The sequence below is a fragment of the Xiphophorus couchianus genome, chromosome 8 (assembly GCF_001444195.1).
Source record: "Xiphophorus couchianus chromosome 8, X_couchianus-1.0, whole genome shotgun sequence".
NCBI lineage: Eukaryota > Metazoa > Chordata > Actinopteri > Cyprinodontiformes > Poeciliidae > Xiphophorus > Xiphophorus couchianus.
This window is the reverse complement of record NC_040235.1, coordinates 27,142,222-27,168,908: the sequence shown is the minus strand read 5'-3', so window position 1 is coordinate 27,168,908 and position 26,687 is coordinate 27,142,222. Positions and strand designations below refer to the sequence as shown.

General features: G+C 37.6%; 2 protein-coding genes across 4 annotated transcripts in view; both read left to right on the top strand.

Moving 5' to 3' along the window:
* Positions 1-16: 16 nt before the first annotated feature.
* On the top strand, positions 17-19,759 carry xrcc4 (X-ray repair complementing defective repair in Chinese hamster cells 4). 3 transcript variants are annotated; one of them, XM_028026489.1, is made up of 9 exons: positions 30-163; positions 1,465-1,560; positions 1,862-2,005; positions 3,240-3,430; positions 5,065-5,231; positions 6,275-6,406; positions 7,079-7,224; positions 10,135-10,270; positions 19,217-19,759. In XM_028026489.1, exons 2-9 carry the CDS (start codon positions 1,509-1,511, stop codon positions 19,329-19,331), a joined length of 1,083 nt encoding a protein of 360 aa, XP_027882290.1. In that variant the 5' UTR covers positions 30-163; positions 1,465-1,508; the 3' UTR covers positions 19,332-19,759. The 3 variants fall into 3 exon arrangements, with proteins under 3 accessions (XP_027882292.1, XP_027882290.1, XP_027882293.1); XM_028026491.1 differs by lacking the exon at positions 1,465-1,560 and having other exon boundaries at positions 17-163; XM_028026492.1 differs by lacking the exons at positions 30-163; positions 1,465-1,560 and adding an exon at positions 175-343.
* A 3,673-nt stretch (positions 19,760-23,432) lies between these two features.
* The window catches only part of vcanb (versican b), a 32,665-nt gene continuing 29,410 nt past the window's right edge, over positions 23,433-26,687 (top strand). Inside the window, exons 1-2 of the mRNA XM_028025586.1 lie at positions 23,433-23,645; positions 25,749-25,826. Of these exons, the coding sequence (XP_027881387.1) occupies positions 25,754-25,826 (73 nt within the window). The 5' untranslated portion in view covers positions 23,433-23,645; positions 25,749-25,753. The remainder of the gene's footprint in view (positions 23,646-25,748; positions 25,827-26,687) is intronic.

The window sequence follows — 26,687 nt, the reverse complement described above, 5'->3', positions numbered from 1 at the left end:
CGTTATTCCGTACTGTCGCTTATTGATGACGTGATATAAGCCTAGCCTTGTGTGGCTTTTAGTGACACTGGCTTCATGTTTTCAGTCAGCGGTTGTTTCAAACAAGTGAAACCTCAGGTTTTCTTCTAAACTCAGCCGCCAGACCATTACTGTTCCTCTTGAGGTAAGACAAGAGCTAATGTGTTGTTTTCGAAGAAGTAACGAGCTTTTCCTCGCGCTTCTGTTGACTTGTTAGCGCGAGCCGCTCTGTGTTTACAAATAGCTCCACCATCTGTTAGCTCTGACCAGCTAACTGCTAACACCTACGTTTCTGCAGCTTTCTATCGTACAGGCTGGATATTAATGAAGTCATCTTTCAGTTATAACATTTTATGTATCAGGAGGCTTTACAGTAATTTGGTTTTCAACTGGAACAATTAATAGGCAGAAGAATAACAACACACACTTTTGTACGTCAAAGACGCCGCCATATTGGGAGGGTAGACTGTGGTTTTTCACTGCATCTAAAATAAAGTACATTTTATTCTGGAATTCACCAGACACGTTGATATATATGTCATGGCGTCATTCGCTAATGAGCAGATTTGTAATATGACATTGAAAAGCATTATGTTTGGTTTTCTCCAGCTGTCTTCATTATAATAAGTTGCATCTTATAGTTTCCAACAGAAAATATTTTTTGCCAGAAGAATGTTGTATTTAGGCAATGCTTGTAATTGCAGTCACTTTTTACTGGCAGATTTTTTTTCTTATTTTGTTTGTATTTTAAGCTCTTATTGCACAGTCAAATACCTGCAGTAATAGTAAAAAAAAAAAAGATCAAAAACAGGAAGGTGAAATTGTCTTGGACAAAAACACTCATTGCATTTTATTTATACGGTTTTGCAGCTAAAGGCTTTGCAGCTAAAGGCTCTGACGGAGTATTCCCTCCATCCCCTTTCTTTCAGTATTACTTGGATGCAGAATGATGGGACAAAATAGTTCAAAGGTGCAGCTTCTTTTCATGACCTGAAAAAGCTAAAAAGGCTGGACATACTTCTCTAAGTCCATGTATAAGTGCCACTTGGACCATGCATGCGCTCCTGTTCATTTTTTAATTTTTTATTTTTAGCTCAGATGAATAACTGTATTCTTCTTATAACCATCATGAGCTTGTTTTTACACTGTCTGGATGAAAATGAAGAAAAAAGTGTTTTCAGAAAAAACGTTACTGCAAAATTGTTGAAAGACAGCAAAGCTAAAACTTGTGCCGCTATGCAGACAGGGATGATGGTAGGCTACTATTGTAATGGCAAATTCAACAGTAATTATTGCTGTGTTTTTGTGTTGTTGTTTTTTAAGAAAATGCGTAAAATTGGAGACTTATCAGGAAGAATAGATGTATGGACACATGAGGCAACATTTTGCGGAATGATTCAGTAAAGATATTGTCTGCATGTCATTCAGTCTCATCTGGCTTTACAGGTAACAGGATCTTGTTGATCACTAACTACTATTATTCCACATCCATGTTGATGGCTTTTGAGAAGAGAGAAAAACCTAATATTGCTCCCAGTGACGGCAAGTGATATTATACCATATGTTTCACATATGGTAGGAATGAAACATAGCAAAAATATTAATAATAATAAAAAATATACATTGTGGAAAATTTATTCATGCTTGAAATATGATTTAGAATTTTGTAGCTGGGCAGTCAGTATTAGGGCAGTTTTGGAGGTTCTAATTGTATTTATTTATTTGCTTATTTCCTAAATTAATAGTTAAAAAGTTGGAACACCTACTTGTTGTTTACAACAAGCTGTAGCAGAGTACTATTCTGTAGGTTGACCTCTTCATGTATTTCTTTGTGTTTCTTCAGGGATGAACACATCAGTGCGTGAAATCCACCTCTCCTCTCAGGCTGACTTTTCCTACTTTCTAAGAGTGGACTGGGAGGGGCGGGGCTTAGGCTTCGGCTTCAAGTTGCTTTTGACAGATGGACAGAAGGCATGGAGAGGAAAGGGTAAAAGTCATCCTTCGTCATAATTCATTGAAGATGTTAAACAACAGATATTTTGCTTAAGTTGTTTAACTGTACGCACTATTCCCACTTCACCTTGTTTGTCTTGGACATCACTGCCTCCATTGATAAAAATTGGAGGATCAGTTGTAAGGGATTCCCAGTGACTTCCTGGAGGTTCTTGTAAAGATCTTGTCAGTCCTGGTGGTTTAACAGGTGCTAGTCAAGTCTCCTCCAGTCTTAAAGGTTTAGCCTTTAAGACATGATTTAATGTCTTTTCATTAACTTTACCAGCTCTAGAAATCTCGGATGACTAAGTTTTCTGTGCCAATAAAAACAAAATAAACGATTGGAGTTGGTGTAGCAACAATAAATTACAGGAATCATAGGTTCTTCGTTCTGCTATTTAAAGCACTAATAATTGATCATTAGTGGTGTGAAAAGCTCTATAAAAAGAATTGTTGGCAGCTTGTCGGTCTTGAGCATAAATGTGTGTGTTAATACAATGCTAACTGATTCTTCAGGCCTCACTTGGCATGTTAAATGTTCTTCACCCTAAAATAGGAACAAGTCTGAAGAATTATGGCATGTTGGGAAGGATTGCCAGGAGAAAGCCTTTCTCTTCAAAACAATAAGCAGCTCGATGTACAATGTTGCATCTAAATGAAATTCAAGTTTTCTTTGACTACTTCCTCTGGCAGATGAAACCATCATAATGATGCATTACTGTAATGCACAACAGCGTGTTTGTCAAGAATGCATTTATTATAAAATGCTCTAGTTAATTGTGAAACTATCTATCCAGAAGCTGAATGTTGGCAGAAGCTGAGTTATGATCAGGATAACAGTCCCACCCCCAGTAGCCTGTCTGCAGCAGAATGTCAAAAAGAAGGAATAAAGGTGTTGTAAAATCACAGAGTAAGTCCAGACCTGAGCTTTATTGAAATGCTGTGGTAGGAACCTTAAGGGAGCTGTGCAGGAATTAATGTGTGCAAACCTCAATATACTGAAGCAACACTGCAAAGAAGAGTGAGCCAAAATTCTTCATACATAAAGTCATACAGAAAGCAATAACTGAGTACCATGGCTGTTAAAAATTGTTCTACAGGCTGCTGAATCGTGTGGTGCACGTATTGTCCAACTGTATGAAGGAAGGTTATACAAAGAAAAGCATTTTATATGCAGAAAACCATTTTATACCACTAATAACATTGGTATGTGTTTTGTATGTGTGCAGTGAGTGAGGCGGTGGTGAATGAAGAGGCAGAGGAACTGGAGATGGCGAAGGAGAAGTACATCCAGGACCTCCAGCAGGCTCTAACAGAGCCAGAACTCTCTGCCTCCTACTGCTTCACCCTGAAGCCACACCCACCCACCAGTAGCTGCACTGTGACTCTGACATATGAGAAAATGCAGAAGGGCATATCTGTGAGCAATGCTTACTTTTTAAGCATGTTGTGTATTCACAAATAAAGACAAGTTTAACAAAATTACATAGTGCAGCCTTAACAGGAAATCTATTTGACAGGTTAACGTAATGTCTTATTTTGTGACTGAAAAACAAATTATTTGACATAATTTTCAATAGTCTTGCTTTAGTATTATTTTCTTCCCTCAACAAATATAAATAAAACTTATTAATTACTAGAGTTGCTCCGCTCATCAAATCCTGTACATAAGTATTAGTTTGTAAAACATTTTCACAATTCTCTGAATGAATCCTGTTTAAATGTCAGCTGTGTATACGTCCTCCTTTATGCTGAAACTGCAAAAAGTCCTTGTTGTGACAGAATGGAAATGTGTTGCCGCAAAGGAAGAAATGAATCATTGTTTGCAGAAACAATTAAACTGACAGTTTAGCAGAAGTTTATAGTCAGATGAGATTTTCCTTCCTCTAAAATACATACACAAACAAAAAAGATGGTCTCTCATGTGTCATGTAAGTTATGTAAGTAGTGTGAGGACTTTCCTTCAGAGGAGTACTTTTGTAAAATCCCATTCTGGCCTCCCTTCCTTCATTCTTGGCACTTACTGATGTGGAGGGACAGGCAGCTTTCTAACCCCTAAAAATGAAAAGTTATGAGCTTCACCTTAAATATTATTTGTCCTTTAAAATAATTTGATTGACCCTAAAGTTTATGTAATGTTTACTTTGAGTTGTTCTCTTGCATTTGATATTACAGTCACTTTCATGTAACAAGCATAGAAATCTCTGTAAAAACTCTTTATTTCCAAAGTAAGAATTTCTGCTTTAAACAACTATGGCTGCAATATAGCAGCAAATTATATATTTGCAATGTTATTGCTGGATATTGTGATGCTAATTCGGTCAGAAAAATATATTGTGGCTAAATTGTCATCGCAATATCGGTATATGCATTATTTATATCACAAAGGTTTGTTTGGAATGCAATAATTGTTGGTTAATATATTCAAATTGTTATGAGTTTGCATTTTTCATGTTAATGTAATATCTGGTCTCACACCAGCAGATGCTTACAGTGGATACAAATGATATTTCCCAAAATGCTAAAGGTCACAGAGTGATGGAAGCACTGAAGGAGGAAAGAAATAATTAAGCATAAGCCACTGATATTGTCATCACAATATCTACTAAAATCTAGCCATTGCTAAATTTTTGAGTGTTTTGCAGTCACAAAAGCTACACTTGTAACATTGAGAAAAGGTTTCGTGATTAATGAATGTTCAACAAGACTGCAGACTTAATGTGTTATTCAAGTCATCTGTTGAAAATCCCTGTATTTTTTTCACGCCGCAACATATATTTCAGGGTTATTAAAACTTGTGAATTTCCCCCCCCCCAATATTCTGGAGTACTAATCCTGATCAGGGATGTCAAAATAATTGATGTTTTGGCATGATTTAAAGGAATCTTTAGCTGCGTGTTGGCAAGTTTTGAATGTTATGAAATGAAAATGTCATCGTTTGAATTTAATCTGCTACTCATTTATTTAAAAACTGATATTTGTGAATGGAAATGAGACTTATTGACTTCCTTACAAACAAAATAAACTAAATAGTGTGAAATTTGTCTCCCTCAGTTCAAACTTGGCTCTGTCTTGCTGGATGCTGTCGAGGAGCCAGCTGAGGCGGTGAGAGCGGTGCTGATACACACACTGCAGCAAGGAAACAAACTGCAGCAACATAACCACAAACTGAAGGAGGAGAACCAGAGGCTGATACAGGAACACCAATACATCACTGAAAAGTAAACACACACTTGGCGCATATAAAGACAGATAAGTTCTGCTCCTGGAAGGCTGAAGTTGGCAGGCATGTTGGATAAATTCCAAATTAGCATAAGTAGAACCCAAGAAAACATCAACAAACTTTTAAAATTTGAAAGCATTTAAAAAAAAAATTTAAGCTCTTTCATGATGACTGTCATGGTGTTCATGACCATGTGTTGTTGTTTAACATTCACTTGGTCTGTATCCTAAGCTGTTCTTCAAAATGTTTAAAGAGAACACGCTTCTTTGGCAACACAGCATTGACCTGTCAATGTTTCAGCTTTGGTCATGTCTTTTTTCATTTAAAGCTCTTGATCAGTGTTGGAAAATATGATTCATTGTTAGCAACAAAACCTATTTGAATCTGTACGGCAGAGGTTAGACGGCTTAAACCTGATCCTACTCCATATGTTTGGATTAAGAGTTTGGAAACTAAAAGTCTGAAAGCTGCATTAGCATGCGTATTAGCTAATGCACCAGCACCAGATCATTGTTGTAATATATTTCCAAGTAGATTTACCCATGTCTTAAAGAATGAGACAAAATAGCGGTCTTATTCTTCAAATCTACAATGAACTTTTGCTTTCCTTTGCCAACATCCCATTTTCACAAGCAATGTATTGCTATTTTTATTTTGGTTTCACTTTGACTTGAGACTTTAATTCTCAAGTCAAATGTTGTGTTGATAATCTTGGGGCATGGCAACTACTTCTTATAAATCTGCAAACCATGCACTAAGACTGTTTTACTACTATTGAACAACTTGACATTACAATGACACAATAATTGAATGTCCACACTTCTCTAATATTTTATGTGCTTTCATTAGTAAGGTTGAAAATATATCACTACTGCTTAAGTAGCACAGAAAACGTATAAAAATCTAACTAACCTGTCTTTCTCTAAGGTGAAATTCCTCTGTGCCCTTTGTCTGTGTCATCCATCACAGATGGATAGCAGTAGTGTTAGGTTGCTGCTCCATGTCTGATGCATATGTGACCTATGTCGGTGTATGTTTCAGGCTGAAGCACTACGCTGACGGTGTAGAGACCCTGAAGGCAGAGCTGTACTCTCGGTTCGTCCTGCTCCTCAATGAGAAGAAAACAAAGATTCGCAGTCTGCAGGAAGCTTTGACAAAGCTGCAGGAAAGAAGGTGCCAGGGTGTCATTAACCAGGCTTTCCATTAGCTCTGCATGCTCAGACACTCAGTCTTTTGGATGAAACTCACATCTAGACCTCCAGAAATATTTTCTTTGGAGCAACAACCAAGAAAAATAAACAATGCTTTTACTCAGGCTTATTTTTAAACCCCTTAAAGTTTCTTAAAAGAAATAAGTGAGAAAATGTTTTATTTTAAAAAACTACAAAGATTTTTTTTGTAGCGCAAATGATGCATTAGGAGTTTTTCCTCATATGCGTTGATTATATTTTCATAACATATATGCCATAGGTGCAGAAAACGTATAAAAAAAGGGAGAAACTACTGACTGAAAATCGAAGACATTATCATAGATACACATTCTCTCCAGTTTCTGTTATTTCCTGTTTTTTAACGTACGTTTTAACGACCCTATTCAAAACAATAAAATAAAATAAAAAAACTATTTTATGTTTTATTTTATGTCCTGTAATTATTTCAAAAGAAGGAGTTTGTAGTGTTGCCATCTTGGATCTAGACCATTCATAAGAAGGCAGAAAAGAATTATTGGATTGATTACATGTTTCTGACTAAAGGTCTCAGAAGCATGTGTTTGAAAAGTGATATGCTAGATCTTACAGAGCTATAAATAATAAAGTAGTTTATTACTCTGTTGTTTTCTTGTAGGAATTCTGAAGAACAAAAAAACAAGAATTCTGCTAAATCAGATCAAACTGCAGATCACAACAGCGAGGCTGATGAATATGGAGGCAGTACTGACGAAGAGCTGAAGGAAGAGCAATCAACAGGAACTTCTCATCCGTCATCTAAAGGTCAGATTATTGCTGATCAAATACTTATCATTCCGAAGTACACAAATGTGATTTTGCAGGAGTTACAAGGAGAATATGACAAACTTCAAATTCATGTTATGTGGTTATCAAGGACATTGCTCAGATTTTAAACAGCTTTTGCCCTCAAAAAACAAGTTGTACAATAGCTTCAATTTGTTCATTTTAGTTTAATTATGGACAACTTGTCTCCATCGCTCATGAACGAAGTACTCATGTAATGCATATAGTACTTATCAGAAGTTGTTAAACTGAACATGTTGAGTAGCACAACACAATACATTCGCTCTTTGCGATTGTTTTTGTTACCTGCCCATGCCTGTGTAGAACAAACCCTAGAGCCATTTGTTCTGCTGCTTATCTGAGCTTTTACACCTACTTAATACTTGATACCACCACGGAGCGTGTTACAGAAAAGTTTCACTCCGAGACCTGGTTTCAAAAAGTGCCACCAGTCACTGTTTTTATACAAACGAGCAGCTGGATCGTAACCTAAATGTTATAGTTTAACTGAAGAGCAGCTCTGTGTAAGCGTAACCTAAGCTTGACCTTTTCTTTCAAAGAATAGTCAGCAAGCTGATAGATTCCCCAGCTGTACTGCCATCTTGACTCAAACACACACTTTTTTCAGAGTTCTATTTGTAAAAAAAAAAAAATTAAAAAGAACATGCTGTTTTTCTATACCTTACAGCTATGCACTAGTTTTTGTTGGTCTATTACATAAAATCCCAACAGAATAGGAGTGCAGTTCTACTAAATCGGTTCTACTGCCAAGATTGGATCTAACAGATTAAAAACATCATTATGCAGCACATGGAGATGAATTGTTGTAGAGGATAAGAGTCAGTCTGGTTTCCTTATTACTTAATCACAGCAATATTGATGTTTTTAATGTGTTTCTAAGCACACCTTTTCATTCCCTTTATTTTTGTATGAAGGAAATGTCATGTGATGCATTGATGAATCTAAACGTGGTAATCCTGGTTAATAAAATCCAACTGTAGTCTTTTTAAGTTCCAGGTTGGTTAATTTAAGTAGGTTTGTCAACATTTAATTAGGTCTTCTAAAAACTACTGTAGTTTACTGCGCTTTTTTCTGTCTGAAGTGAGCAGATGTATGTTTTGGTGTTTATAGAAAAAACTATATATGCTTCAACATCACTGAGAACCTTCATGGGAAGCGTAATGAAAACCCCATAGATTTGTAATATTTGGTTCAATGTGATATTTCTGGCTGCTGCTGTCATTGGAGCCGAATGTTTTTGCTCCATTACTGCAGCAGTCATGACGTCACTGAGAGGTTAGGTAATACATCGAGTTGGACCTCTGTGAACCAACATCCCCACACAGCCTTAAATACAAGCAGCCGCTAATGTTGACATTACATTTTGTTATCCTCCTGACTTTTACTCGCTGTTGTCCTGGACACGAGTAGCGCGCCATCACCAGTGAGTACGATGTGCAGATCATTATTTACCTTTCAGACAGCTGTGGGAAGCCTTTACAAAAGTTGGGAGAACTTCCAATGTGTCATAGTTTATTTTTGTTTTATTTTTGGGTTTTTTTTCTCCTAGAACATCACAGCCAGGTTAGATTTATTTATTTTTAATCCATCAAGACTTTTTGGCAACTTTCTGGTCCCTGTTGGCTTTCCTCCTCCATCTTAAGAGGAAAAGCTAGCTGGATTTATGTTGTTTCTGTTGCCATGGTGCTAACTAACATGGTCAGCAGGGGGAGAGGGGTAAAGGAAGTGTTGGGAAATGTTAGGTTTTGTTTTGTCTGAAAATGAGTTTGTTTTGTGTAGAAACTGCTGCCAGGGGAAAAAAATGAGCACAGATCAGAGTAGGTAAAAGTGTGTGTACTCTGATGTTCACACCCAGTAATAACCAGGAGGAAAAAACCTTTTGCTTTCATTTAGTTTGATCCTAATCAAGGTGACCACTAACTGGTGTTTTTGTGTTAGAAAAATGTTGCCAGTGCAACTATTGGCGAGTCAGATTGTGATAAGTAGGCAAATGAATCAGAGCTTCTCCAGAACTGCAGCTCTGGTACAGTGTTCTCAATCTCTGTCGATAGTGGGTCAGGGAAGGAACACTGGTGATGGGGCCATGACTCAGTGATGTACGTGGGGATCCAACAGCTAAACTGCTGCAACTCAGACTTCTAAAGAAATTAATTCTCCTTCTGATTAGAATGTATTGGAATTCATAGGGCGATCACAGTTAGTTTTATATGGGGCTTCTGAGCCACACGGTGCCAGTCACGGTGCCCACACTGCCGAAAGCACCAATGGACACCTGGGCATCAGAACCTGACCACATGTGGAAGAAAGTAAATGGTGGAGGCAGAGTGCCACTTTCAGCAATGTTACTTTGACACATGATACCTACTTCAACACTAGATTCGTTTCCATTAACCATAAAATTGCACAAATTGAGATTAAGAAAATTAATTTTCTTAATGAAAACATGCCAATTTTGGGGAAAAAAAGTTTTCCAATAAAAAGTTTTTTTTCTATGTTTTTTGCTCGACTTCTATCCAGGTCAAGCCTTCCAAGTAAAAACAGGTCTGACTTTAATTTCACTCCTTGGATAGGCAAAAGTAAATAGATACATAAAATGGTATCTAATGAAAAGTAGTCTTAGATATGAAGAGAAGTTATTGGTAAGTGTAGCTAGTGACTTAAATTGATGTTGTAGTAATTGGCATTGTTTCTGTAAAAGAAAAAAGATAAATAAATCAGGGTTTTATTCCATTTGCTGGTGCTATAGTACTGGTCATTACTAAGATTCAACATCTAAGCTTAATCATAATCTTTATCCTTATAAGTTGTAGGTAATCAAAGAAAAGTTTCTTTTGACATGTTTTATGTCTCGTATTATTCTCTCCCCAGATTCTGCTACTCCGAGCCCTCTGAACCTCCGCGACATCACCGATGTTGCTCCTTGTCGCAAGCGTCGTTTCCGCCATCTTGGTCCTCCAGAGCTTGCTGTGAAAAAGCAGGACCCAGAGGCGGCACAGAAGAAAAGGTACGAGTGTGTGTTCCATGTTTTCCTCACCGGTGCCCGTCTGTGTTTGTGCTCCTGTTAAAGAATAATTGACTGTTTTGAGCTTTACATTATGTTATTATAATGTTGTTCCCTCATCAAAAACATACAGTGTTTTTGAAGACAAATAGTGTTGCCTTGTTTCTTTAATGCATAATTGAGAAATCATTTAATCTTCATGGCAACCATTCAGCTGTGCACAATACCCTAGTGAACCTAGCACCACTTTTAAGGTGCAGATCCTCTTTAGAGCTGCAGTTTTTTAAGCTCCCGAGCTTCCGCCTCGCAGAGCAGCCCTCTTCCACGACTCCCACACGCAGCTCCTTCAGACTAGCCAGCAGCTGTTAGCAAACACCTGGTGGAACAGTGTATGAACTGAGCTCTTTGTACCACTTACTTCTCAGTGCAATGCTGGTAAAAATGCTGTTAAAGGGTTAACAGACCTTCTAGGCTTTCTCGATGGCTGTCATTTCAATATGATGCATCAATAAATTCACGTCATAATATATTCTTACCCTACACTGGGATTACAATCGCCTCTAAAGCCAAAGATTTTAATGGTAAATGTAAATAACATTTCTTCAATTGAACTGATCAGAAGTCTGCAAGCCTGTGAACGAGGGGATTTCCGCATCTGGCGCAGCGGTAGTTCAGCTGGCTGTGAGTCCAGCTCAGAGAAGACATTCAGATGAGATTTTTTTTTGTTAAATGTTTCCCTTAGCTCCCTCGCTCATGAGCACATTCAGAAAGAGCGGGACGGAGAACCAAGAAGGAAAATGTTCTGCGATCGCTGGGGAGATCACCTCGGTAGCTTTAGCAAGAATTTGATTTACGTGACGATCCCGCTCAATGCAAAACAACCAAGGCTATAGGACCAGTAGGACTGGGTCAAATGGAGCCGCCGGACCCTGCAGTGCAAAAAGGGCTATAGAAATGACTTGGCCTTGTTTTACAGTAATATGTCTTTTGTTCTTCTTCTCCAGAACTTTGTTCAGGTGTGATTTCTAAATGACTTTTCAGACTTGAAGCTAAAAACTCAATTCCAGACCTCAATGAGACAATTATGTAACTTTTCTATGGTGTCTGTGTCAGTGCTCCAGCTCTGTTGCTGCTCATTTAAAACTTTAAAAAGATGCTGATTTGGTGGCCAAATACTTCATGAGCCAACTTCTGTTTGGATTACCTTCTAATTGAACATGTCCAAAGACTTGTCTCAGTCTGACTTTCTCTATAGCAGTCTTACTTCATCAAATAATAGGTGAATACGCTGCATGTAAGCTTTCCCAAGAGCAGCTGATTGTAAACTGTGCGCCAGCGTTTCCCAGCCTGCCAGTGAGCAGCTGCTGTTGCCTGGACAACAGATCATTGCTCTCTGGTGGCTGTTGGTGGACAGGGGTCGTACTTTCAGTTTTCACTTTTCTCCTTTTTTTTGTTCCCTTTTTCTATTTTTTAAAAATAATTTTGGAATGGAGATTTAAAGAAAAAGAAACTGAACATTTGTTGGCTGAAGGAACCAGAATGGAAGGAAATGAACGGTCATATGAGAGCAAGAAGAGGGATGAGTAATTAAGCCATTGCGAAATCTCGGAAATTATTTGCAACAACTGTGGCATTACAATTTCGTTTAATGATGAGTCAGTTGATGCCGAACACAATCCGGAGCGTTTTGTTTGACGTTTCTCAGAGTTCTGGCCACAACTTTCCAATTTTCATGCCATCATGTTGACTTCATCACAAAAAACTTACTCTTTATTATAAGGTTCCCATTCACCTAGAAGCTTTTACAGTTCAGCACCTTCTCAGTGTTCAGTCACCTTGACAGAAAGACTGAATTGTCCTGTCCAGTAGAGCGGTCAGCAGTTCACACTCAGTTACCTCCACCATCATTAGGCTGCGTTAGCTGTCTGGAACATCACCATTAGTCTATTGGGCAATTGTCAATTGAATTTAACATCTGGTTGAAGTTTAAAAATTTGTTATTGAATTTAGTTAGCATCCTGCATCCTCTAAGCTGGTGCTTCTCAATCATTTTTATAACAAGTACCCATAATTAATATTAAGTCTTACATCCACAAAAAATAAATACATTTTTAAAAAAAATCAGACTTCAGCAATTTTTCATATCAAAGTTAAAGCTAAAATGGTTTTTGGCATTGCACCTTTCACTGAAGGGTGCAGTTTAAGTGTGTTCCACTCTTACTCAGAAGTGGAAATGTTCAAATTTTGAATTTGGAAAAAATAATATGAAGCTCCATAGAAAACTGGAATTCCAAGAGTAAAATGTATTATTATTGTTATTATTATTATTGTTGTTGTTGTGTTTTATTAATCCAGATGACAAAATCCAATATGGCTGCCTTAATGAAAGTTACTATAGAAACGATTTATTTTTAGGGTTCAGTTCTTTGTTGCACGCCTTCTCTCTTCTCACTCTGTCTGGTTTTTGTTAAAAAAAGCCTTGTCACAAAAAATATGTTTGCACATCAACATGTTGGATTCAATTTAGAATAGTGGGGGTAAGTAAGATTTCATTTTCAGCTATATTTCATGTTCTGTCAGAGTAATGCACATTTTCCATTCAAACCATAAATTGTGCCCAGGCTAGTTAAAAGCAAAAATCAAACCCACAGTGAGGCACTAGTACCACTGTGTCTTGTAGTGATTATCTATGATTACTGGGAGCCATATTTGATCACTTGCAGAACCAGTACATGTTTCAAGGACAGCCAGTGTTTTACTGTGACTTTCTGTTAGCTGCTTTTCGTGGGAAAACTTTCCTTTAAGTACACAAACACTTAAAGCTAAATGACGTGTTAACAAGGACTAAACCAAGGCAGAAGGGAGAATCTGTACATTGTTAGAAACATAACTTCTTCATTTTCATCTGAGGAGGGATAAACTGCGGGGTGTGTGTTCTGCTCACAACAAGCTAGGAAATTATAATTTTTGAATAATAATCTTTAATGAAAATCTTCAGTGGTTGCTGTTAAAGGATGATAACACCTTTAACACTTCTGAGTGTACTCCAGTCAAAACTCAGTTCATAAAAAGGCAAGCATAATGAAAAGAACACTTGTTAGCTTTGTTTGTTCATTATTTCAAATTTTACATGGTTAAATCTGCTAACAACCTCTCGCACACCATCATATCATATCCTGATGTTTTTGTAAAATCATTGACCTGCAGTATTTATGGGGGTCAGGGAGCACAGTGGCCTGTAAATAGCTAAAATCTGTGAATACGTGAGACCCCCTCTAAAAATACTTACAACTGACTATTTTAATAGTCCAAAAATCGTATTTGCCTTAATAAGCAGAGTGGAACCCATCTTGATACTACTGCAAGAGAGGTATAAAAACAAACTGAACTAAAAATTGCTTTGGGATTTCAAATGCAATGGAGATACAAAAGAGAGGGTAATAAAACCAACTGTGAGAAATAAGGAGTAGATAAGAAAGGAGAGAAAAAAGAATAAAGAAAAAACACTTGGATGTTTGCTTCTGCACCTGGAGAATAAAAGGAGAAAACCCCCCAAAGGAATGAACTGAGAAACCACAGCAATAAAGAACAATTGCTTTACTTCTCAACAAGACAAATTATAGCTGGCAAACTTTGGTGGTGGCCTTCATAGTGGGTGTGTTTGTGGTTAATTAAGCCACATTTTCCCTATTCTTGTTTTGTTTTTTTCACAATCTTCCTATCACTTTTGGTGATCCTTATTGTCTCAGTTTGTTATGTCTATATTAGGTTGAGTGGCTAAGGATGGGGAGAGTCCATTCAATTACCGATATACATTACTGGGATGCAGAACATGGATTCATGACCCTTAAAATCTTATACTCTATCAAATACACATCAAAACAGGCCTTATGAAATTTTGGCAGCTTTTTGTACAGTTTTGAACAGGACCTTCACTTTTGTAGTTATCCAGCCTAATAAAGCTTTTAGAGTTGTACACAAAGTTCCAATCTTGTGTCGGGTTACTTACGTGCTTTATGCAGTTTTTCTTTTGTCTCTGGGATTTAGACTTTATATCAATCTTCAGCATCATCAATAGTAAGGGAGGGAGTATTTGTCCATCATTGCTGTTTAATCAGAGATTAAATTTCCACAAACATAAATACTTTTGTTGTTCCCAAAGCACCCACATCAAAACTGCAAACATGTTTTGAGCATAGTCAGTTAACAGTTTTTCGCTTTTTGGGGGTGGGGGGATCAAACATAAACTCATCCAAACAGTTTGACTCACAATGGTATTGTTTTTGTTGAACTTGGTCACTAGCAGAAAACACAATAAAACAACAATGTTCATCAAACAACATTTTCATCTTTTCATTTAAGTCAGGAAAAAGACCTCAGGGGACAGAAATGAACAAAGCTCTGTTCAAAGAAAATCTATTCAAATTGAAAACAAAGCCGCTGTGAGCACAACACAAAAAATATGTTTGCACATCATCAACACTGCATTTCGCCCAGATTTACTGTATTATAAATCATTATGAATTCTCTATCCATTATGGCAAATAAACTGCATCTTCAACTGGACGCCGATATATTGTTTTGATCTTGTGCTGCTTTACCTGACATACTCCAGTGTATTGGATCGCTCATGCAGATAGTTAAATCCAGATGTCCCACGGACACAGGTGTATAAAATCCAGCACCTAGACATGCAAACTGCGTTCACAAACATTTGTGAAAGAATGAGTCGCTCTCAGTGAGTTTCAACATGGTACTGTGAAAGGATGCAATAAGGTCATTAGGAAGGCTCCTCGCTCCTACAAATTCCACATTCAGCTGATAGTGGTATTATAATGAAGTCAAAGTGGTTTGTGGAGTAACAAATCAAGCTCGTATGTCTGAAAACCCACTGAGAGTGCTCGTCTTTTTTTTCGGCGGTTGTCTGGAGAACGATACTTGGTTGAGTGTAATGTGTCTGGGTTAGGTATGGTTTTCAGGAGTTTAAGTTGGCCCCTTAGTTTTATTGAAAGGAACTCCTAATGTTTCTGCATATTAAGACATTTTTAATAATTGTATTCTCCTTAGTCTATGGGAGCATTTTCCTGATGCCCCCTTCAGTTCTAACATAAAGGCACACCAGAGCATGAAAGCATGTCAAGAATTAGCAAGCTTGGTGTGGAGGAACTTGATTGGTCTACACAGAGCTCTGACCTAAACCTGATTAGAAAATCTTTGGGAGAAATTGGAACAGAAGACCGTCAGTCTGACTTTCTCATTCAACATTAGTGCTTGACCTCACAAATTTGCTCCAAGAAGAGCGGACAACAGTTTCAGTAAACATGGCCTAAAACCTTGTAGGCTGTCTTCCCCAGAAGAGTGAAGCATTTTGTACAGAACTGCATAATGTGAACACCCCCAGTACCAGGATCAGCACTTTGATCAGCAAAATTAATCTCAAGGCAGACTCTATAAACCATTATTTCCTATCCACTGAACGAGGTGAGTCTCTTGTAAAGGATCAAAACATTTGAAAACAACCCAATTCCAACTTGAAGCAGCTAAATGACCAGAATCATCTCGTTGCTTGTACTTGTGACAGTGCAATGACAATAAAGTTGAATTCTATTCTATTCTATTCTAAATGGGAAGAAAAGATGTAAAAAGACACACCTGACAAACACAAAGTACACAAACAACCTTTCAAAAAAACTCCAAACTCTCATCTTTCCAAAGGAGTATCACTGCTCTACATGCAAAATGTACTGAACCAGCGGCCAAGAAGACGGAAAAAATAACCTACCTTGATGAAACCATAACCATAACTGATATATAACTTTTGCTGTATGGTCATAATGCATGAGAGAGTACAGATTTCCACTCGGCTCCTGTAGTCTATTGATCCTGCGTCACTCTACCTCCAAATCTATTGGCCCTCGACTGTTTAATGGACGTGTTAATCATCCAAATTGCTCTTGAGAAACTGCCCTGTGTGCAATTTACTATGTCTGACACGATTATTGAACGTTTTTACGCAGAGATGTTATTTTACAGTATTTCAACTCTTTTTGTAATTTTTTACATGTTGAGAGAATAATGGCGTGCTAGAACAAGAAGCTTTTCATGCTTAGGAGTTGCTGGATATGTTGGCGGCTGGCAGCAGAGCTCGTCTGTGTCCTGTCGACTCTTCCTCAGAGGAGGAGGACTTGGTTTATTCAGATTGGGATCCCAGCAAAACTACTATTAATAATTTGATTGCTGTGATGATAATGAATTTATACAGCACTTTACATTTTGCAATATTGAAGTGCTACAATATAGATGTCTAGAAAATATAAAAGAATGAAAAATGACAACGAAACACATTTAACACTCTAAAATCTCTTGAAAAGGAAGATTTTGAGTCCTTTCCTGTAACTTATTAGGAGTTTGTGGTTTCCTCAGATTGTTTGGAGGGTAGACAGTTATTTGAGGTAGTATGGAGCCATGGATGTATTGGCGGGGAAATCTTGTATCCGACATGGAGTGAGATGGGGAGCCTGTGGAGGTATTTCAGAGTTGGGGTGATAAGATCTTGTTTTCTTTGCTTTGTCAGGATCTGATGACGCGTATGGATAAGCCAGAGTAATAAACTGAGTTTGAATATGTTCTTGGGGTGAAAGGAGATGGTCTTGGACCTTTGAATGCAAGACAATCATACACCAAAAAGAGTGATTATAGAAGAAAGTGGCCAGAGAAGGTTGTATGGAAATAGGCAGCAGAATCTGATGTTGGGCACCAACCTAGAATAGCTTTTGGTTTTGATGCCTAGTTGGAGTAGATCGGCGTTCCCACAGGGCGTTTACTTACTGAAGACAACTCGTGAGAGTGGAAAGTAATGAGTAAGAATCTAAAGAGAGTTTTGATGTAGAGCTGAATGTCATCTGCATAAGACTGAAAACAGATCCTGTGATGAGTGATGGTGTGACCAACGGGAATCTGTTTTGCTAAGCTCTTTTTTTTAAAATCGAATAATATGTCTTTAAAACCATAATTCTCTGCCTGTTTTCATTCATTTTTGTGCAGTTAGTTGTCAGATTGTATACTATGGCTTGCTACATGATTTGAATTTCATATACATTCCTTCATAAGAATTACAAAGTGCTTTTTTTGTAGGTGGAAATTGATTTCTTTCTGTGGTTTGCCATAGTTAATTTGCTCTTTGAGTAACATGGTTTTTATTACTTTGGGGTATTCTTGAAGTTCTTCTCTTTATTGCGATACCAGAACAATTGGAATAATCCCTGGGTTGGGGCGACTGTGACTCTGTGGGTAGAGTAGTCGTTTTGTGATCGGAAGGTTGTAGGTTTGATTTCAGCTTCCTCCTGTCACATGTCAATGTGCCCCTGGGCATGACACTTAACCCCAAGTTGCCTTCCGATTTGCGTATCGGTGTGTAAATGTTTGTGAGAGCGAAGGGTAAATGTGACTCTAGTTTATAGCACTTTGAGTGATCAAAAGGATTGGAAAAGCTCTACATAAGGTCAGTCCATTTACCATTTTAGTTTGGAAAATGGAAGCAATTCTTTTTAGGAATGTAATTTTCTTGTAGAACTCTTCAAAAAAGAAAAGGTCTAGGGTTCAGGACGTTAAGAATGGAAGTTTTATGTGTATAATGTGAATCTATGCTTTTGGCAATATTGCATACATCAGCAAAAGCTGACTATGGTTCTTCCTGTGCAGAACGAATTCTCCTTAAGTCAAAACTAAAGCTCAGTTTAGCTTCTCGGTTGCCAACAAACTTGTTGTTATGGTACTGTACGTCCTGCTCCTCTGACTCTTCCTCAGATCAGCTCTCTGTGGGGGCTCTTGCACACTCACCACCCGGTTTTAACCTCCCCCCTTTGGGGATAAAAGAAAAAATCCTCTAGTCATGCCCCCCTTCATGGTCGTCTTCTGCAGCATGCAAAGATTTCCCTCTCCACTGAAACACTTCTGTTGTTTGTTCTTAACTGGTTCCAGCAGTGCCCGAAATACAGTTGGTAATGATTTTAAACTACCTCTGGGCCTCTTTCCCCCTCTCTCACGCTGTACTTTTCTTCTCATGTTCAACTTTTTGTCATTACAGCAAGCTTAGAGGGGGAAAAAAGGTATGAGGCTGATGATGGATTGTATTCAGTCCTCAGGTTGGTTCTTAGGTTCAGGAAGGTGAGAAGAGTTGTGAGGTTTAAGAAGGCTTAGTTGACTCCAGATTCTCAGTTTCTCTTGTTTGGCTCTTAGATTTGGATGCGACTGCTTCACACAGAATCAACTTCCTGCCCCAGACAATTTTAAGGGAAGTTACTAACATATTGACAGTAGCTGCATTTTTTTTTTTTTTTTTTTTACAAATGTGCATAAAACTTTGTCAGTATTGAGCTAATCTCAAAAAAACACAATTTTGCAATTGCGGTGTTTCTATTAAATAAGAAACGCAATTAAAATTACATGTGAATAAGCTTGTTCACGCGAAAAGTCATTAAAAAGCATTCCGTGCCGTGATCCTTCAACTACTTCCTGTCGTCTTGTTCTTAGTGGTTTACACCTATAGGAACATCTGGTTATTGTTCACGTGACTCGTGTGATGCATAAAAAGTGTTTCCACTGCAATTTTATGAAATAACCCAATTTTGATATGGCAAAAAGAAACGACTGATTTTTTTTAAATTAAAAAAATGAGCTTTTTTTCAAACTTGACATATTTTCATTGAGCAGATTTATTTTTGATATATGGTCAATGGAAACGCAGCTACGTCAAGTTCAAATGGTCTTAAGACCATTCACACACCAGCCCTCCCACCTACATACAGTTTGAAAGGCTGTGCCTTGTCTTTCACCTGATTGGCCGCATGACAACCTTCTCTCTCCTGTAGACCAGATTCAATAGCCCACTCATCTTCTCTCCCCCTCTCTCTCTCTTTCTGCACGCGTGGGCGTGTGTGTACTGAACAGGGCGGACTCCTCTGCAGCATCCCATCAGCTGCAGACTCCCCAACGCTCTGTAGATGCTACGGAAGCAGCTTCAGCAGGACCTTCAGAAGCTGAAGACCTATTTGATGATTTTTGACTTCCAAACAGCTTCTGTTCCTGTACTGCTGCAGGTATTCATCTCAAAGGTATTTTTTCTACAAAACGAGCTGAGTGAATCAATGATAGTGATGACACTAAACCCTTTAATAATGAGCTATCTGTAGATGCAGAAGAGCATATATATATATATACCTGTGTATATATATATATATATATATATCTCTATGCTGAGACTCAAGGCCTTCATAAAAGATACATATTATTGTCAAATTTCACAATAAATTGGAATTTGAGTGTTATTACATTAAAAAGACAACAGTGTACATGAAATGTAAGATTTGCTATGTTGTTCCTGCTTTATGCAAGTCTAGCCTAATGGATTCTTGTCACAGTTGTATTGATGAGTAGTTTGTATTTCAAAATGTATAAATATTAACGCTCTGTGTTGCCCTGCGACAGGCTGGCGACCTGTCCAGGGTGTACCCCGCCTCTCGCCCGGAACGTAGCTGGAGATAGGCACCGGCAACCCTCCTGACCCCATTAGGGACAAAGGGTGAACAGAAAATGGATGGATGGATGGATGGATGGATGGGTGTGTTTTTTGGCCTTTTCTCACTTTTTAAATTTTTTATGTTATTAAATACAAGAAACAACTACAATGGGTTTCATAGTCTCATTACTAACTTTTGCTAGAAAAATGTTATTAAAATTACAAAAGTTTGATGACTATTATTTTTGAATCACTTTTTTACCGTAATTTTAAAATAATTTTGAGTTTCATTGATTCAATATTACTTTATTGATCCTTGCAGAAAAATTCTTTTGTCTAAATAGTGAAAAATAAATAAGTAAGCAAGCACAAAATAAAGTCATATACTAGAAAGTAACAGATGTGCAATGTCCAACTAGCATTGCAATAAAATCATCCAGGTTATTTGTTAATGGATTCAATCAAGTCTATTGATATAGCACATTTCAGAAACACAGCAGCTCAAAGTACTTTACATTGTGAAAACATAATCATAAACGCGTCATATAGTCAACACTTATGAAAACCCGTAATAGACATTACATTTTGTCAAGTGCCATGATAAAAAACAACAATTCACATCAAACATGTTGGTCAATGTTCTTATTTTTGGTCTTGGTTTAAAGGAGCTCAGTGTTTCAGCTGTTTTCTTTAAGTTTGTTCCAGATTTGATACATGCCATAATGACAGTGTCATCTGAGTGCTTCTGGACATGTCAAGACCCAGAGTGAAACTGAAAGTCAGATAAGTGTAAAGTGAAGAGAAATGGAGCTAGAGCCGTACCGTGTGGCCCCCCGTGGTGCTACAAACTGTCTTAGGTATTTTCACCACCTTGTTGAATCTAGGCCACAAGAAATTCATGTAGGTCTGAAGGTTTGCCACCTGCTACTATCAGGATGTATTTTCCTCAGTTAAGCTGGAAAAGTTTTATGAAGGGAATCTTGGTTTGTTTTTGTTTTAACAGATTTTTTAGCAGAGCCAAATGACAGAGAAGATAAGTTAAAGAAGTTTATTATAGGTAGAACTCAAGTTTCCAGAGTTGATTGGTCTCAATAAAATGTTTTACTCCAAATGTTTGATTATATAACTTCTAATAGATTTTTCAAATTTCTTGGCAGATGTTGAGGTTCAGACAAAGAGCTAAGTGGATACAATTGTAATTTCCAGGTTTTTTTAGTCGTGGAGGTAAAATTATAAACTTGAACGGAGATCTTCTTGCTGGATTGAAGGCAGATCAATTTCAAACTTACAGATTACAAATTCAGTCTTTCACCATCGATGTATCACTCTAGTGAAGTTGCCAAATGGTACTTAATCAGGAAGAGATTCCAGCAGAATTATTATTGAGGTGAGTCATACAACTACAAGGACTCAGTCTGCACTGGAGAGGTACAAACACGGACAAAGAAGACAAATAAAGGTCCAACACAGAGAAAAGCAAGCAGAATACCTCGGGTATACACTTGTCTGTGTACAACCCTGGTAAGTTCTGGGTCTGTTTATGTAAAGCAGCAACTGCTTTGCTCCAAACTTTTCCAACATAACCCAATTTTTACACCTGCTAAAATAATTATTTAGGTGGTTGAGTCATAACTAAGATGATGAGTTAGGGTTGGAACATACTGATGCAGTGCTCTCATAGTGAGGCCATGATTCACTGGTCTGTAACTTTCTATCTTACCATTGCTCATGAAAACGACTCGAATATTCCAACATAACAACTGACTTTGGGTCAATGGTCCTGTCCTGACAGAATGTAGGTCTTGTTGCCCCTACCATGCCAAGGTAGCCTCACTCTACAAGAGAGAGTGTGTATGTGTGTATTTAATAAAGGTACCAAAGTACTCGCACTTACCCTGTTATACACTTGTCTATGGCACCAAAATGTAAGACTTAGTCTACGTGTCCAGTTGAAGGTTGTTTCTCCTTTGAAGAGTCTGCAGCAAGACACTTCCTGTGTGGATAGAGACGTATACCAGCTGTGGGCTTGAAGAGACTTCAGTCATAGAAGACCTCTTCTATTGGTTGACAACAGAACGCAGAGAATGGAACAGCAACTCAACAGCTTGGATGCTAAAGCTGAAATCTAAGAAACCAAATTGTCTCAACTGTTTTATTTTTGGCTATTATTTGTAACACTGTAATGATAGCACTTCTTGTTTCAGGTTTTCCAATTAATCTCTGATAATATGAAAGATGTTTCTTATTTAACATTTTTGAGAATTTGTCATAAGTAGCATGCTTGTGAAAATTGTAACATTTCATATGTACATTTTGTTCAGATTATATGTAAAGATGTAAGAAGCTTTTAAATATGAAGCATTTCTCTGTGACTTATAGTTGTCAAGATTGAAAGTAAATTTAGTCAATTAAAGTCAAGTAAGACCAATGCCTCATTGCAACTGAGCAACATGGCACGGGTCGATGCTATGTTATTTTATCTATTGTAAAAGTGGCCAATATAACCACCAGTAGCACGCCATTACTGGACTCCCTTCTGTTGCAGAACCATAGAACAATGGCACAGTAGAACTAAAATGTAAGACTAAGATGGAGCTACTGCCATCTTAGACATAGTCAATAGACTGTGTCACATAACACAGTCCATTGATTGGGGAACAGAAAATTACCGTTTGTGAAGCATACTGGTGACATTTGTCATCACATTAGCATGTTGTGCATTTGGGTTTAACCCCGCCCACCCAGTGAGAATCCAACTGGCAGTGGAAACTGTTCTGTTTGTCTCCTACCAGTTGGGTACTGCTGAATGAAAACAAGTCATTAGTCACCTAAAATGCAATTAAAATAACAACAACTGACTAAAACTAAATTAGACTACGCTTTCCAAATCAACACTTGTAACGGAGACATTTACTAATACCACTTACCCGGGCTCTACAGGAAGGTGTGGACAACTTTCCAAGAGTCAAAGAGCCTTCAGATAGGGCCCTTACCAGATGTACCCTTCTGTTCCATTACTACTCATTCAGTTTTGTCTGTCCTCCATGGCTTCAGGTCCAGCACATATATGTGGGCCATTTGGGAGCTCTGCATGCTCTTTATCCAAGGATCTGATTCATATAGCTGCTAAAATGACAAGGAAATACATCACCTAACATAATGTTTGTTATAGATATCTTATTCCTACCATGGAAACAAATCGTCTCTTAGAATTGTGCTTAGGCATGAATGTTTGTGTCTGTGTTGCCCTGTGATGGACTGGTGACCCGTCCAGGGAGAACTCGGCCTCTCGCCCAGTGACCTTGAAAGGTAAATGATGGACGGATGGATGTTAGCAACTCTGTTTATTACAAAGGTTTTAAAACTTTATAAGTTCTACAAATAAGGTCCTTATAAAGAAGATAAATGCAATGCAAATGGAATGTGATATGTTGTGAATCTATTAATCTATAAGTTTTGTTTTGGATGAACAGGCTTCTTGCTTGTTCTTGACACGCAGACCTCGCCTCTTAATGTGTCACTCTCTTTGTATTTTACTTTATTTCAGCACTCTACTGTGAGTCACTCCTACTTTCTCCATTTGGACCAGTCTCTGGCTTTCCCCTCTCCCACCCCCCACCACTCCCCAAATTTACTTCCCACTCCTCTCTCACTTCCCTCTTCTTCCTTTCCTTCTGCGAGTTTGCCTTGTGGGCGCCTCCTCTACCTCATAAGTGTTTGCAAAGTGAATCTGAACTTACTCGTGGTGGGCGAGGACATCTGTTTGAGAGGAGCTCTGCAGACATTTATCTGGGGGCTTGCAGGGAAGTTTGACTTGAGAAATCTTAAATGATAAATCCCTCCGAATTTTAGGACTGCAAGGTAAGGGAGGAAGAGTCTCTAAAATGAATTTTTATCTTGAACACTGTCTTGTATGCAATGCATCTCAAAGCTGTCTTTTTTTTTTTTAGGGATTTTATCAAAAAAAAAAAAAATGTTTAATGAATGTGCTTATTTGCTGTTTTGCCAATGAAAAGGCTGATTTCTGGTGGCTGTGACTTTTTCCCATGCTGACAACATGAAGCAGGGAGATAAGAAGCTCATTAGGGAAACTGACACTGGGGACCAATTATGCCATTTACATTGACTGGCAGTGTTATCAGCTGATCTCTTTGTAAAACACAAAGACCAGGCTGTCACAGCTGCTGATGGAGCTGCTATCAACTAAAACAAACATCAGCTGCGCTTTCTGTTATTTTCAGTTTGTACAAAGACCAATATTATTATTATTTTTTTGTATAGATAGATTTTTGTTGAAAATGTCAGAAATGTTTGAGTAATTTTGCTTCTAGATTAGTTTTTAATTTGGTTCAATTAAAGCAACTCGGGTTCATAAGTTTGCAAACAGTTAATTGGAATTATTTTTAGAAAGATCATAGTGTGAGGATATTCACCAACATTTAGAGCTAATCATTTTTCATAATAATGATTCCTGTTCTGGTGGCATGAACATTAAAGTCTTTCAGAGTATCGGAGGAACATATCCTTTTACTTTCCGGATGCTTGTGGTATTCTAAAAAGTGTGATTAAAGCAATGGAGGCAAATATTTATACTTTAAGCAAATAAAGTTTTTGCAAATATGTTCCTGTTTCTAGTCAAGCTGAAGTTTATTTATTTGTACAGCATATTTTAGCAACAATGCAGTTCAAAGAGCCGCACAGCACAAAATCATAATACAGTAACCAGTTATGAAGCAAGCCATAAACATTACATTTTGTCAAATGCCATCATCAAAATCATCAAGCAAATATGCATCAAATACACTGTTTAACGTTCCAGTTACTATGAATCAAAGAGCCGTAAGGAGGCGGGGTTTTAGTCTTTCAGCAGGTTTGTTCCAGATTTGTGGTGCATAGAAGCTGAATGCTGCTTCTCCATGTTTGGTTCTGGTTCTGGATGCAGAGCAGAACCAAAACCAGAAGACCTGAGAGGTCTGGAAGGTTGATACAACACCAGTAGAGCTTTAATCCGTTCAGTTATTTATGAACTAACATTATCTTAAAAGCTATTCTCTGACCTGCAGGTTCCTAGTGTCGTTGCTTGGCGGTTCCTTATTTCATAAAGGCCTTTATCAAAGTCAACCGGTTTAAAAAAAGAGCCTTGCTACTCTGACCATTAAAAAGCAAAAAAGTTACTAAATATTTTTCACTTTAAGAATGATACATGGGATTTATCGATGATTCAATTATTTCTGTTTTGTGACATCAGCATGGTTGGTATATTGAATCATTGTTACTCCAGTTGCCAGATGTGCAGAGAAAGCTGGTAGATGTTCCTCTGTTTACATTAACTGGTGGTTCCGGTTCATATACATGTGCAACCCACTTGTCACATAGCTGTGAGCAGGTGCAATTTTTAAATAAAATGTTTCAGGTGTTTTATTACTTTCAGGCTAACTTTGTAAATAAGACATTGTTCATAATGTTTTACCTGGTGAAATAAAGGTCTAGCTAACTAACAAAGGACAAACAATTTAGACAATTTAACAATCTGCTTTTATTTTCTTTATTAAAAAGTGGTGTGTCAAAAAGTAGTCATAGAACTTAACTTAATCTTCCCCATCACCCTAATCTTTAGTTCCATCTGTTGACCTACTGTCAGATTGCAAAATAAAATATTGTATTTTAAGCAAGAGGAATGGATGTTGTCACACTGGACACAAATGTTCAAAAGACACAAAATAATTTTCCTTACTAACTTTTTCTCTGTTTTATTGTTTATGGTAAATCTTTGGAATAATCCCAACTATGAAATGAAAGAATGCAAAAACATTTAGGCTGATTTATATGTTTCAAAGAAATGCCCTTGATACATACATGGAACGTTTGAAAAGATACAACCAAGAATCCATAGAGGACATCACCAGATTAGAGGAAGGAAACAAACAACTTCACGTCACACTGACCTCCACTGATTTCTTACAGACCGGATGGAGATGACAGGACACATCGTCACACACCTGCTCTGTCTGGTGTGTCTCTGCTCGGCTCATCCTCAGCCAGGTGAGTCGGTCCAGAAACAAACCATGTGATTCAAGCACGACGGTAATTCATGTCCACCAGGAGGAACCTTCCTGTTAGTGTCCAACCCGTGTTGTTTCATGTTTTCAATGACACTTTTTTGAAGTGTCGTTCCCATTCGCCAACATGTCAAAGAAAAATCCAACTGAATATATCTTCGTTTTATTTTTAACCAAAACTATAATTGCGACAAGGTTAGTGGAGAAGGTGAAAATAGTTATTTAGACCATATGCTTCTCAAAAAGAGAGATAAGTAAGGTAAGGTATGTATATATTTTGCACAATCTCCGCAACAAGGCAGTTCAAAGTGCTTTACGTGAATTAGAAGAAAATACCAACAAAACAACAAAACCAAAAGAAAGACAAAAAGGTTAGAGAGGTATAAAACTAAATGTTGGTTCTCCATGTTTGATTCTAAAACTAAATGTTGGTTCCAGTTGTTCTGGGTTGCTAAGTAGATGGTGCTGTCTAAATTTGTTCTAGAATTGTACAGTTTTAAGCTAAATGTTGGTTCTCCATGTTTGACGGAGAACCAACATTTTGGTTCATGTTTGAAGGAATCAGGACTGAACAGCTCAGTTCAAATGAGCCCTTGAGTTTTCCCACATTCTCCTAATTTGTAACCACAAATATTTACTTATTTTATTGAGTTTTCATGCAATTCACACTCCACATAGACTATTATCAAAGAGAATTAAAATGATGCGTTGTTTTCACATTTGTATTGAGCCCTGTGAGTCAATGCTTTGTAGCTCCACCTTTCACTGCCAATACAACTGTTTTTTTTTTTTCAGTGGTTTCCTTTCTATATTTCTCCTCTATTTACTAACATCTGTCTTCTTC